General features: G+C 39.5%; 1 protein-coding gene across 3 annotated transcripts in view; it reads left to right on the top strand.

Annotated features, from left to right (window-relative positions):
- Window positions 1-512: 512 nt before the first annotated feature.
- The window catches only part of SETX (senataxin), a 68,584-nt gene continuing 55,503 nt past the window's right edge, over window positions 513-13,593 (top strand). Inside the window, exons 1-5 of one of the 3 annotated variants that reach the window (XM_028497719.2) lie at window positions 513-1,002; window positions 2,611-2,821; window positions 4,783-4,892; window positions 8,442-8,661; window positions 9,431-9,550. In XM_028497719.2, coding sequence (XP_028353520.1) covers window positions 826-1,002; window positions 2,611-2,821; window positions 4,783-4,892; window positions 8,442-8,661; window positions 9,431-9,550 — 838 coding nt within the window. In that variant the 5' untranslated portion in view covers window positions 513-825. The remainder of the gene's footprint in view (window positions 1,003-2,610; window positions 2,822-4,782; window positions 4,893-8,441; window positions 8,662-9,430; window positions 9,551-13,593) is intronic. The other 2 variants (XM_028497718.2, XM_028497716.2) reach the window with 2 other exon arrangements.

Raw genomic sequence — 13,593 nt, 5'->3', positions numbered from 1 at the left:
GATGAGCAGTGAGTTATGGGCAGCAGTTCATACACACATGTGCACATTCACCTGTGTATATATACTTTCTAACCAAAAGAAAATTCTTCTCTACATGAGTGTTTGTTATTGGTATGGACTAATATTTGTGGATTTTTTAGGTTTCCAGGGATTTCTGTAACATGGCCTCAGGGAATGTGAAAGGTTTCCTGAGCTTTTCACTTGACTCCAGTACATTACTAGAACACTCCAAAATCCGTACTTTGAAAACATTGATAACTCTATGTCTCTATATAATTTCCCATCAGTACTGTGTAGTTTTTTTGTTTGTTTGTTTTTTTGTGGTACGTGGGCCTCTCACCGCTGTGGCCTCTTCCGCTGCGGAGCACAGGCTCCGGACGCGCAGGCTCAGCAGCCATGACTCATGGGCCCAGCCGCTCCGCGGCATGTGGGATCTTCCCGGACCGGGGCACGAACCCACGTCCGCTGCATCGGCAGGCGGACTCTCAACCACTGCACCACCAGGGAAGCCCAGTACTGTATAGTTTTGAGCCTTCTTTATAACACAGCTGTATATTGCCTTATGATGTTTATTAATAACTGCTTTCATTTCATTATTTTTCATGTGTCACAGGTAAAGTTTTTACAAGTAGGCTCAGATTGAGTTTAGCCAGTGATTGATAAGCTGGCCAGCAGAATGTTCTGGATGTGGTCGAGGCACATTGTAAGTTGAAGACATGATCATTAGTAGGAAATGTACCCATTCTCCACCAGAATAGGCCTGAAGTGTTATGTGATTTTTTTCTTTAGTCTTTCCATGTCTTCTTTTCTGGGTACAGGTACAGAATGAGCACATGTTGTTGGTGTACGCCAGGTGGTATTTCCACCATTGACTTCCTGCAACGGTATGCATCCGAGACCCACTCCAGTGAATTTCAAACAGCTGATGAAGACCTCTGCTACTGCTTAGAGTGTGTGGCTGAATACCACAAAGCACGGGATGCGTTGCCATTCTTACATAAGGTACTTTACAGGAATTGGGCAGCATTTTTCAGAGCTTGATAACTAGGAAGAGAATAAATCTGAACTCTGTTGGAAGCATTCAGGGAACTGACAACGTGATTTAAACTGTGAATGCTAATATACTTCTAGTATCTAACTCATTGCCTGGTAGATAGTAGGTGCTGAGTAAATGCTTATTGATTGATGGAATTGAATTGAAATCTAAAGCAGAATTTTATAATCCTCCACTTTTAGTCATTTTGATGTGAAACAGTTTCGTGAAATGAAGTGACGTATGGGGTTTTTTTGGGTTCATGTTTTAATGTCATTGTGTTTGACATTGTTAACAGCCAGGTCTCTGAAAGGCTTGGGTTATTTTTTTTATCGGCTAATAGTTCTTTTTTTTCCCCTCTCTTCATTTATTAATGGGTAAGTGGTATAAATTAATAAAGACAAGCATTTTTTCATTCACAGTAACCAAAGTGAAACATATAGTTTTAAATATGTGGCTTTGAATATTGGTTTATTATATTTATCTGATGAAAAATGGAATACAGACGATAGAGATGTGAATAATAATATAGAAAAGAGGAGGGGGATGATTAGTTATGAACCTTTTGAGAAAACTTTTATGTTTACAAAGTTCCTAGCTATGAAGCTAACCAATGTCTTTATGTTAAAGCTGATGTTTCAAGGTAGTTACCTATGGCTGCAACATAGAAGGGAAGTCAGAAGGCCCAGCTTGTGCCTTGATAAAGAAGCTCCAACTTCTCATTTCCTTTTCAATAGAGTATAGTTGACAGAGCTGTTGATAGCAAAACTCTGCAAGAGCAATGTTTTTTGTTGTTGTTGTTGTTTGCAGTACGTGGGCCTCTCACTGTTGTGGCCTCTCCCGTTGCGGAGCGCAGGCTCAGCGGCCATGGCTCACGGGCCCGGCCGCTCTGTGGCATGTGGGCTCTTCCGGACCGGGACACGAACCCGTGTCCCCTGCTTGTTGTTGTTTGCAGTACGTGGGCCTGTCACTGTTGTGGCCTCTCCCGTTGCGGAGCGCAGGCTCAGCGGCCATGGCTCACGGGCCCGGCCGCTCTGTGGCATGTGGGCTCTTCCGGACCGGGACACGAACCCGTGTCCCCTGCATCGGCAGGCGGACTCTCAACCACTGCGCCACCAGGGAAGCCCAAGAGCAATGTTTTAAACATCTCATGCTCTATGTACTCATGTTCGTGTATCATAAAAGCCACTTCTATGTTTAGTGACTTTTCTTTAAATCTAATATATGATGTTTAGTACTTCTTTAAACTTCTGAATTTTTATACTTAGGAAAAGGCTTTCTAGAAGGATCGTCACATCCAGTATATTTTGTTGATAATAAGATATAAAGGGCTTCCCTGGTGGCGCAGTGGTTGAGAGTCCGCCTGCCGATGCAGGGGACATGGGTTCGTGCCCCGGTCCGGGGGGGTCCCACATGCCGCGGAGCGGCTGGGCCCGTGGGCCATGGCCGCTGGGCCTGCGCGTCCGGAGCCTGTGCTCCGCAACGGGAGAGGCCACAAGAGTGAGAGGCCCGCGTACCGCAAAAAAAAAAAAAAAAAAAAGATATAAAGCACACTGCCCATTTTTCTTTTCCTGTAGGTTTTATGGGAATTAGAAACCTCACGTCTCACAAATCACTTTGAAAAGGCCATGAAGGCAGAAATTGGAGACGATGACGAGTTATATATAGTAGACAACAATGGAGAGGCACAGCCGTTTGACTTTACTGGCCAAGACTTTGAAAATAAGCTTCGAGTTCCTCTTCTTGAAATACTGAAATATCCTTATTTGCTTTTACATGAGCGTGTTAGTGAGTATCTTGGGTGTTTCACAGTTGTATCATTTTTTTTTTTAATTTTAAGAATTGCAAGAATTTGGGTTTATCTATATTGAAAATCTGTTTCTTAAACATATAATTAGGATACTTAATATTTTTTTTCCAAACGTTTTGTTTTGAGCGTTTCCAAACCTAGAAAAGTGAATTACACGGTGAATACCATATACACACCACATAGATTCTACAGTTGCTAACATGTTGCTGTATTTGCTTTATCATATATTTATTCATCTGTCCATTCAGTTAGTTTTCATTCTTGGAATTTGTCTGTAGCAGGGTTTTTCAAGCTTGGCGCCGTTGACATTTTGGCCTGGGTAATTCTTGGTGGCTGAGGGACGTGCTGTTTATTGTAGGGTGTTGAGCAGCATCCCTGGCCTCTCCCCACTAGGTGCTGGTAGTGACTTGCTCTCCCCGCTACCCTGGTTGTGACAACCAAAAATGTCTCCAGATAGTGCCAAGTGTCCCTTGGGAGTTGGGGGTCAGGGCCAGGGAGGGACAAAATCGCCAGGTGGAGAACCACTGGTCTGTAGTAATTTTCAGTAATCACTGTGGCATAGCATATTATGGCTGCCTAGATTTTGGTCATTTATATTTGCATTTCTTAATATGAATCTCTTGAAGACATTTTCCTGATCTATCAAATCTAACAAAATAACAGTACCTTTAAGGCACCCACTACTATGTCTAGTCCACATTCAGATTTTTCCGGTAGTTGCAAAATGTGTTTTTTGGATAATTTATTTAACTTAGAGTCCAGTCAGGGACTGTGCATTTGGTTCCATTTGGTTCCATATTTCTTACATCTCTTTTAATCCAGAATAGTTTACTTTTATGTATGTGTGCACAGATACAGATATAGATAGATAGATAGTTTTTTGGTTTTTTTTTTTTTGGTCATAACTTTGACTTGCTGAGACCAAATGGTTGCCCTAAAGAATAATGTGCTTCCTGCATTTTTCTGATTTCTTCCTTGTCATGTTATTTGACTTGTTTCTCTATCCTCTGTATTTTCAGTAAATTGAAAAGTATATCTAAAGATTTATTAGATAAATCAGTTCTTTCTAAATAAATTCCAAATAACTAGATTTTTAAATTCTAACAAGTCATTTTTCAAACATTTATTAAAGAGTACCATATCCAGAAAAGTATATGAGCTTGATTTTTCATAAACTAAACACACTTGTGTAGCTGGCACCCAGGTCAAGGAACAAAACATCATCAACACACCAGGAGCTCTCCTCTTGCTTTTCCAGTCATTGTTCCTCCTTCCCAAAGCTAACCACTGTCACCACAATATTCTTTGAAGCTTGACAAAATAAAGTTGATTCATCTGATATGGTAAATGTATGAGTCTATTCAGTATACTTCTGAAAGAGTGATGAAGAAATTTCCATAAAGCAACAGGGATTAGGATAGTGCTGGTACAGGTAGACTAATGGAACAGTGTAGAGAATCCAGAAGTAAACCAAATATATTTGGGGAATTTACTCTTTGGTGATGATAGCATTTCAAACCAGTGGAGGAAATGGATTACTCAGTAACTGAGAGTAGGACAAAATAGCCACGTGGGGGGCAAAGCTGATTTTATCACTGTGGTACAAGATAAAGTCTGCATGGATCAAAATGTAAAATGCTAATGGAATTGGACATATAACCATACTTCTAAGAAGATGCCCTCTGGAGATAACTATGCCCAGTGTGAAAAAAGATGTTTGTACTAGGAAAGTCAGAGCGGTTCATAGGCACACACTATGATGAACCTACCGGTCTTTCAGCAGCTAAATATCATTCCTACATTTACAGCATTTTTATGCCTGTTTAAAAAAAAAAACAAACAACTTTTCATTCACTTACAGAACAACCGAAGGAGCCAAATTTAGGGAATCTTGATAAGATTTATGTCTTATGTTTACTTCCTTATTTTTTCTATTTAGATGAATTATGCGTTGAAGCACTTTGCCGGATGGAACAAGCTAATTGCTCCTTTCAGGTTTTTGACAAACATCCAGGGATCTATTTGTTTTTGGTCCATCCCAATGAAATGGTGAGTGTGAGTGTTAGGCAGTGGAAGAGGGACTATTTTATTTTTGCACCTATGGTTTAGATATAACTATAATAGAGGTTTTGGGTGTGTGCTTTGTTTGAAATATTTGCCAAAATTATCCTCTTGTTGTAACATTACTGCAGTTAAGGAGAGGGTGCTGGGGGGGCTCAAAGAAGAGAGTTAAGAGAGTAGGGAAACTCTTCTGACAGGTGATGCTTCAGTTTAAAAGACAAATGAGGGAATAATCTGAACTTCCAGGGTGTTGACCTGAACTAATGAAGGTGGACTGTTCTCTCTTGCTTTTCTTGCTTGCCTGCCCCACTCCAAGCACATGGAAATACCAGTTAAAACACTTGAAATAATTATTTTGCTAATAGATGAGATTTTTAACCAGGTGATGGGGTAGAGGGGGGGAGGACAAGGAAATTCAGTTCCTAGGTGCCAGACAGGAAGAGGAACATGAGAATCAGAACAGTAGGTAGACAGAAGCAGAGAGCAACACCAGAGGCTTGGAACCTGACTTTGAGTTGATTGCTGGAGTTTGAGGACTTATCATCATGTGGCGAGGCAGCGTGTGCAGTAGGACCTGTGCACGTTGGCCTCTAGAACTGAGTTACAACGTTAAGACAATAGCCATGAAGGGTTGCTCTGCCAATAGAAGGATAGTAAAGAGGCTTTGTTGTAAGTGGCAAAGAAAGAACATGGTAATGGGGTTTCCAGTCAGAGTGGTGGTGAATTTCCGTCTCCTCTGTGCCAAACCCAAACAATGATAGAAAAAAATTCAAAAAGTGGAATTCTAAAAGGTATAATCACACTTTTCAAAAGGTAAATGTTTCTTTGGACCAGTAATGGAACAGAAATACAAAGTGATAAGTGGTGGAAACCTGTATGTAGGCCTGGGTGGCTGTAGGTAGCAGGGGAATGAGTTTGTGCATGATAATAAGAGTTACAAGTATACTCCAGGCAAGGGTAGAACCAGAGTCAAGGCCTGTGCTTAAAATAAGGGTGGGGCTTTCCTGCCTGTGAAAGAAGATTGACAGAAAGTACAGCCATCTGCTCTCTCGGACTGGCTTTCTTAAAGCTGCAAACCAGTAAAGGAAGCTGTTCCAGCTGAGCAACCAGGACCTGGGCCAAGCACTTGCAGGCTTGGTGACTGGGTCTGCAGGGCCAGGAATGACTGTATTCTTCATCATATATGTGTTTTTATAGGTGAGGAAACTGAGTCAGGAGACTTAACCACAATTACACAGGCTAGTATGGCGACTGGGATTTGTATATAGGCAGCCTGACTCCAGAGCCCTAGTGCTTTTTTTTTTTAAGTTTTTGTTTGAAAATACTTTAAAATTTTCAGAAAATTCTCAAAAATAAAAAAAGTAGAAAACACCTGTATACTCTTTAGCCGTATTCACCAATTATTAATGTTTCACACCATTTTTTTTTCACTCCATTTGTTCGTACCATTTGCTTTCAGTTAACTACAAAGCTGTTTGTTTTCTGAACCATTTGAGAGTAGGTTGCATATATCATAGCCTTTTACCCCTAAATACTTCAGTGTATATTTCCTAAGAATAAGTATATTCTCACAATATTATAAACCTCACTGAATTTAACATTGATACAGTAAGGTCTATTTTCCAGTTGTGTCATGTGATCCGGTGTACTTTGTAGCATTTTCCCCCAGTATCCAGACCAGGATCAGGATTTACATGTGGTTGTGTTACATTAGTCTCCCTTAATCTGTAACATTTCCACAGCCTTTCTTTGTCTTTTATGACAATTACATTTCTGAAGAATAGTCATTTCTGCCTCCCTCCCAGTTACAAAAAACAGAATGCTTTTCATCTTGGGTTTGTCTGGTGCTTGCGCATGGTTAGGCTTCGGTTATACGTTCCAGCTGGAGTACTACATAAGTGATGGATGTCATGTCCTTCTCAGGGTGTCAGATATACAGGCATGCCCTATCATTCGGCCTCTCGTGGTGAGAGGCCGAATTTTGATTATCTAGTTGAGGTGGTGTCCAGTTTTTTCACTGTACAATTTCTATTTCTTAAGTACTCTAAGGTCACATAAATACCTTACCTCTCACCAGAATTTTCTCCTAAATTTAGCATTACCTGATGGTTCTTCCCTGAGCCAGTTTTTCTAAGATTGCAAAAATAATTTCAACCCCAGCACTTTACACATTTACCAGTCAGCGCTTGACATTGATTATACTATAATCAAGAGCCATTTTCCCTGCTCTTCATTTATTCATCTATTTATTATAAGTTATAGAGTCATTGATTTCTTTGTATTTTTTTTGATAGCTTAAAATTCATTACTTATGTTGGCATAGAGACCATTCTTTTGTCCACTAGTTCTATGTTTTTCAAACTTTTCTGCCCATAACCTAAGTAAAAATGTTCTTCATCGAGTTCACACACATATATATACGTATGTGACCTAAACATTTCACAAAACAGTACTTACTGTTACTATGAAGGTTACCCACTGATTTTTTAAAATTTTATTTAGTTTTTAAGGTTGGTTGTGATCACTAAATTCAATTTGTAGTGCAGAATAAATTTAAAATCACGTCCCTATGCTATATTGCCATGTAGAGGTGACCTTTGATTTCTTTTGAGGTTTCTCTTTTCATTTTTCTTTCCTTTTTTTTAACTTTCTTTTATGGAACATTACAAACATACAAAAGTAGGTTGGTGTAGTGAACCCCCATATATCCATCACTGTGCTTCAGCTGTTAATCAGTATGTGGTCAATATTCTACTCCTGGTAAGTTTAGTTACCTCAAATGTTAGACATCATAGCATTTCATCCATAAAATACTTCAGTACGTGTATCAAATAGGTAAGTGCTCTTAAAGAAAAACAATTACATCAACACAATAATAATAATATATTTCTAGTCGGTGTTTAAGTGAGTGGAAGTTATTATCTCACAAATGCTTTATTTAGGGTTAGTTCAAATCAGGATCAAGTGAGGTTCACACATCGCATTCCATTTGACCCTTGAGCAACATGGGTTTGAACTGCATGGGTCTTCTTATACACAGATTCTTTTTAATAGCACGTAGTATAGTACTACACAGTTCGAGGTTAGTTGAATCCATGATGCAGAACCGGGATATGGAGGGCTGCCAACTATGTTATATTCGAATTATATTAGTGTATTCAACTACACAGAGGGTAGGTGCCCCTAACTAACCCTTGTGTGTTGTTCAAAGGTCAATTGTAATTAGTATCTTGTGTCTTTTTTTTTTTTCTGTCATCATGGACCTTTTGGTTTATTTCCTTTAAATGTTTGAAAACCATATATTTTTCCTAAAGTACTTTATTCTATATGATAGTTTTTTTCTTCCAGCTTTATTGAGGTATAATTTACATACAGCACTGTATAAGTTTAAGCTACACAGTGTAATGATTTTTAAAAAATTATAGTTGATGTATCTCGTGTCTTTTATAATTTGTAGAGAATCCTATCTTAACTATATTCTTGCTGTATGTAGACAGTTGTGTGTTAAAAGAAGTAATGAATGTGTTATGCTTTTAGGTTCGGCGTTGGGCTATCCTGACCGCAAGAAACTTGGGAAAAGTGGACAGAGATGATTATTATGACTTACAGGAGGTTTTGACTTGCCTTTTTAAAGTTATTGAGTTGGGGCTTTTAGAAAGTCCAGACATTTATACTTCTTCTGTCCTTGAGGAGGGTAAACTGATTCTTCTGCCTTCACACATGTATGATACTGCCAACTACAAAAACTATTGGTTAGGTGAGTATTGTTCCTACACAAATATAATTAGTATTTTCCAATATTTCTTATGATTATCCTGCAAGGGAAGGGATCTCTTTTGGTAATCTGATCAAAATTGCTAAATAAAGGATTTCATAGTTCGCAATTCTTGTTCTGTCATTAAATTGACTATTACAACATCTTGTCTTTAAACATTTTTTATCCTAGAAATCATCTGTGTAAGAGGTACATTTTCAAGTATGGCAATTAGATCTTTTATTTAAGGCAGTATTAGATGTTACAGTATTAGCATAGCAGCTGACCTTAATAGAGTTTTGATCTTTTGAAACAGAGGTTTAATACCTCTTTTCCCATCTGTAAAATATTTCCTGGAAGAAAGAGATACTAACTTTGGTTTTCATCAAGTTGTATATTGACTTAAAATAGTTCTGTCCTACTTCATTGATTCAGAGTCTTACAGTCATGTGTATATTTGGCAGTGATTGGTACTTGAAATATGGTGATCTTAAAATTTAAGGGGTGCTTGATTTTATGAGATACAAATTGTGTGGTAGTCATTTTGGAAATGGTTTGCTAACCAATTTCGTGCCATTTTCCCTTTTTATTCAGTCTAAAGTTCTGTTCTTAGGAGGAGTTGTATATGAATGTCTCAGACTTCAATGTCTGAGGCACTGGATACTGTTTAGTGTTATCTTACTGCCTTGTTATTCTTTTGCCAACTAAACTGGAGAAGGCATTAGAACAGTTTTATTTAATCAATTCAAGAAAACTATACATGATCTTACAGGTATTTGCATGTTGCTGACCATTCTTGAGGAGCAAGCCATGGATTCACTGTTGTTGGGCTCAAACAAACAGAATGATTTTATGCAGTCAATACTTCACACCATGGAGAGGCAATCAGATGGTAATAAACTTTATTTGCTGAATATTGTGATGATGGTGCACTTTGAAAATACTAGTGTCACTGTAAGAATTTGGGTGTATGATGTGGAGGAAAGAATGAACATTTTATGGTTTTGGTCACTGAGAGTCAGAATTTTAAATTGGAAAGGACCTTTAGAGTTTAACTCGGCACCTTACTTCCATAAAAGAAGAAACTGAAGCCCAAGGAAGTTAAGTTACTTTTTAAAAAATTAATTTATTTTTGGCTGCGTTGGGTCTTTGTTGCTGTGCACGGGCTTTCTCTAGTTGCGGCGAGCAGGGGCTACTCTTCGTTGCAGTGTGCAGGCTTCTCATTGCGGTGGCTTCTCTTGTTGTGGAGCACGGGCTCTAGGCGCACAAGCTTCAGTAGTTGTGGCACGTGGGCTCAGTAGTTGTGCACGGGCTTAGTTGCTCCGCGGTATGTGGGATCCTCCCGGACCAGGGCTCGAACCCATGTCCCCTGCATTGGCAGGCGGATTCTTAACCACTGTGCGACCAGGGAAGTCCCTTAACTTACTTTTTCACGTTGAAATACCCAGTTAGTGGTAGAATCAAGACTAGAACCTAAAGGAGGTAAATTTCTAATGACATGGTAGTTAAAATTTTGCAGAAAGCTTTATTATCCTATTTATTTATTTACCCTATCCCACTGTCTTCCTTTTGCCTGGTTTTTCATTTCACTTTGGTTCTCTAGGGTTCCACCGTCCATGATGGTGGCTGCCTGCCGGCCAAGTGTGGCTGTTTACATTTACATTAATGAAACTTAAATAAAATTAAAAATTCAGTTTTTCACTCCCACTAGCTATACTTCAAGAGCTGCTTGGTGGCTACGGTATAGAACCATTTCCATCATCCCAGAAAGTTCCCTTGGACAGTGCTGCCCAGATAGTCTGGGGTCTCAAATAGGGTCTCAAATTGTCATATTTGTTATTAGAGCCAGTTTGGTTTTGCTCATGGTTTTATTGGGCTGATCAGGGAGAATCTGTACTAGCGTTTCTAATCTTACCTTTTTTATGAAAGAATAATTCAATAAAGACAAAGCGTGCCAAATTTAATGAAAACATAAATATAACTTTTTACCCACATTCACTTCTCCTTAGGCAACTTCAGCGTGGATATATATTCTTTTGTGGGGGATTCTAAAAGAAATATGTAAACGTTATTCTTTTTTTTGATCACACCTGTTTTCTTGCTAGATGATTTTTGATTAAGGTTATTACTAAGTAGGGACTTCCCTGGTGGTGCAGTGGTAAAGAATCTGCCTGCCAATGCAGGGGACATGGGTTTGAGCCCTGGTCCAGGAAGATCCCACATGCCGCAGAGCAACTAAGCCCGTGCGCCACAACTACTGAGCCTGCAAGCCACAACTACTGAAGCCCGTGCACAAGAGCCCGTGCTCTGCCACAAAAGGAGCCACCACAATGAGAAGCCTGTGCACCACAACAGAGTAACCCCTGCTCTCTGCAACTAGAGAAAGCCCGTGCACAGTAACGAAGACCCAGCACAGCCCCCAAAATAAATAAATAAATGAATAAGTTTATTAATAAGGTTATTACTAATTTGCTTACCAGCATTTACTACATAAATTGTTCCTTTTTTTTCCCTGTGCTTTGCACATATATTTCTGTCCTCTCTGTTAATCCAGCTCCCCTAACCTCCTTCAAAATGAGTCACCTCTTATTTTTTTTTTTTAAGAGTGGCATTTTTATTTATTTTATTTATAAATTCATTTATTTATTTTGGGGGCTGTGTTGGGTCTTCATTGCTTCGTGTGGGCTTTCTTTACTTACAGCAAGCGGGGGCTACTCTTTGTTGCGGTGCACGAGGGGCTTCTCATTGAGGTAGCTTCTCGTTACAGAGCACAGGCTCTAGGCACGCGGGCTCAGTAGTTGTGGCTTGTGGGCTCTAGTGGGCAGGCTCAGTAGTTGTGGCACACGGGCTTAGTTGCTCTGCGGCATGTGGGATCTTCCTGGACCAGGGCTCAAACCCGTGTCCCCTGCATTGGCAGGTAGATTCTTTCTTTTACATCTTTATTGGAGTATAATTGCTTTACAATGGTGTGTTAGTTTCTGCTGTATAACAAAGTGAATCAGCTATACATATACATATATCCCCATGTCCCCTCCTTCTTGCGTCTCCCTCCCACCCTCCCTATCCCACCCATCTAGGTGGTCACAGAGCACCAAGCTGATCTCCCTGTGCTATGTGGCTTCTTCCCACTAGCTATTTTACATGTTGTAGTGTACATATGTCCATGCCACTCTCTCACTTCGTCCCAGCTTACCCTTCCCTCTCCCCGTGTCCTCATGTCCATTCTCTACGTCTGCGTCTTTATTCTTGTCCTGCCCCTAGGTTCTTCAGAACCTTTTTTTTTTTTTAATTTTAGAATCCATATATGTGTGTTAGCATACAGTATTTGTTTTTCTCTTTCTGACTTACTTCACTCTGTACGACAGACTCTAGGTCCATCCACCTCACTACAAATAACTCGATTTCGTTTCTTTTTATGGCTGAGTAATATTCCATTGTATGTATATGCCACATCTTCTTTATCTATTCATTTGTCGATGGACCCTTAGGTTGCTTCCATGTCCTGGCTGTTGTAAATAAAGCTGCAGTGAACATTGTGGTACATGACAGTTTTTGGATTATGGTTTTTTCAGGGTATATGCCCAGTAGTGGAATTGCTGGGTCGTGTGGTAGATCTATTTTTAGTTTTTTAAGGCACCTCCATACTGTTCTCCATAGTGGCTGTATCAATTTACATTCCCACGAAGAGTGCAAGAGGGCTCCCTTTTCTCCACACCCTCTCCAGCATTTATTGTTTGTAGATTTTTTGATGATGGCCATTCTGAGTGGTGTGAGGTGACAGGTCATTGTAGTTTTGATTTGCACTTCTCTAATGATTAGTGATGTTGAGCATCCTTTCATGTGTTTGTTGGCAATCTGTATATTTTCTTTGGAGAAATGTCTATTTAGGTCTTCTGCCCATTTTTGGATTGGGTTGTTTGTTTTTTTGATATTGACCTGCGTGAGCTGCTTGTAAATTTTGGAGATTAATCCTTTGTCTGTTGCTTCATTTGCAAATATTTTCTCCCATTCTGAGGGTTGTCTTTTCGTCTTATGTTTTCCTTTGCTGTGCAAAAGCTTTTAAGTTTCATTAGGTCCCATTTGTTTATTTTTGTTTTTATTTCCATGTCTCTAGGAGGTGGGTCAAAAAGGATCTTTTATGTCTTAGAGTGTTCTGCCTATGATTTGGCAGGCAGATTCTTTACCACTTCACCACCAGGGAAGTCCCAAGTCACCTCTTTAAGAAACATTCCATAATTGTCTTCACCTAACTGATGACTTTCTTCCTTATTTGAGAGCGTCCTAGACATAAGACAGCTTCAGTAGAGGATAAAAAAGTATATGAGAAGTTCTACACAAATGACTATGATAAAAAGTAGAATCTAAGAGCCCTGAGGGAAATAAATCAGAAAGTTCTAGGGTTGTCAGTAATTGGGTGAGTTAGAGCACTTGCCTCCTAAGAATACTGTGGAAGATGATAGGTGCTGCTAATAGTGAAGCCATTCTGGTTCTTACTTGGAAAAAGCCAGCTATCTGTTTTTTTCTGTAGGTGGTGCATCTTTATGTGAGTGTAAAAAAATAAATCTGGAAAGAAGGAATAGAGTAAGATCTTACAAATGCTTGACTGAGGACTTCTCATTTCCTTAGAAGACATCAAGGAGCAAGTGAAGGTCTTTGAGCAGGGCAGTGTTTTGCCACTGCATGCAGAGAAGAGGGAGAGGACTGGGCATAAGAGTGTGTGAGTGATGGGAATTCCTGCCAGTTGGATGGAATGGAGATAACAACAAAGCCATGTTGAGATATGGGTGGATGAAGAGTATTTATCTCTGCTTATCCAGTGGATGAGGGGTTCAGTCCTTTATACCAACCAAATGACACACAGAATTCAGGATTTCTTGTATCACAGACTTTGTTTAGATCTGAAAATACCAAGTTTTTCTTTCTCTCCCTTTTTTT

This window comes from Physeter macrocephalus, chromosome 13, assembly GCF_002837175.3.
Source record: "Physeter macrocephalus isolate SW-GA chromosome 13, ASM283717v5, whole genome shotgun sequence".
Lineage (NCBI taxonomy): Eukaryota > Metazoa > Chordata > Mammalia > Artiodactyla > Physeteridae > Physeter > Physeter macrocephalus.
Note: the sequence above shows the minus strand (reverse complement) of the source record. Positions and strands in the feature narration are given on the sequence as shown.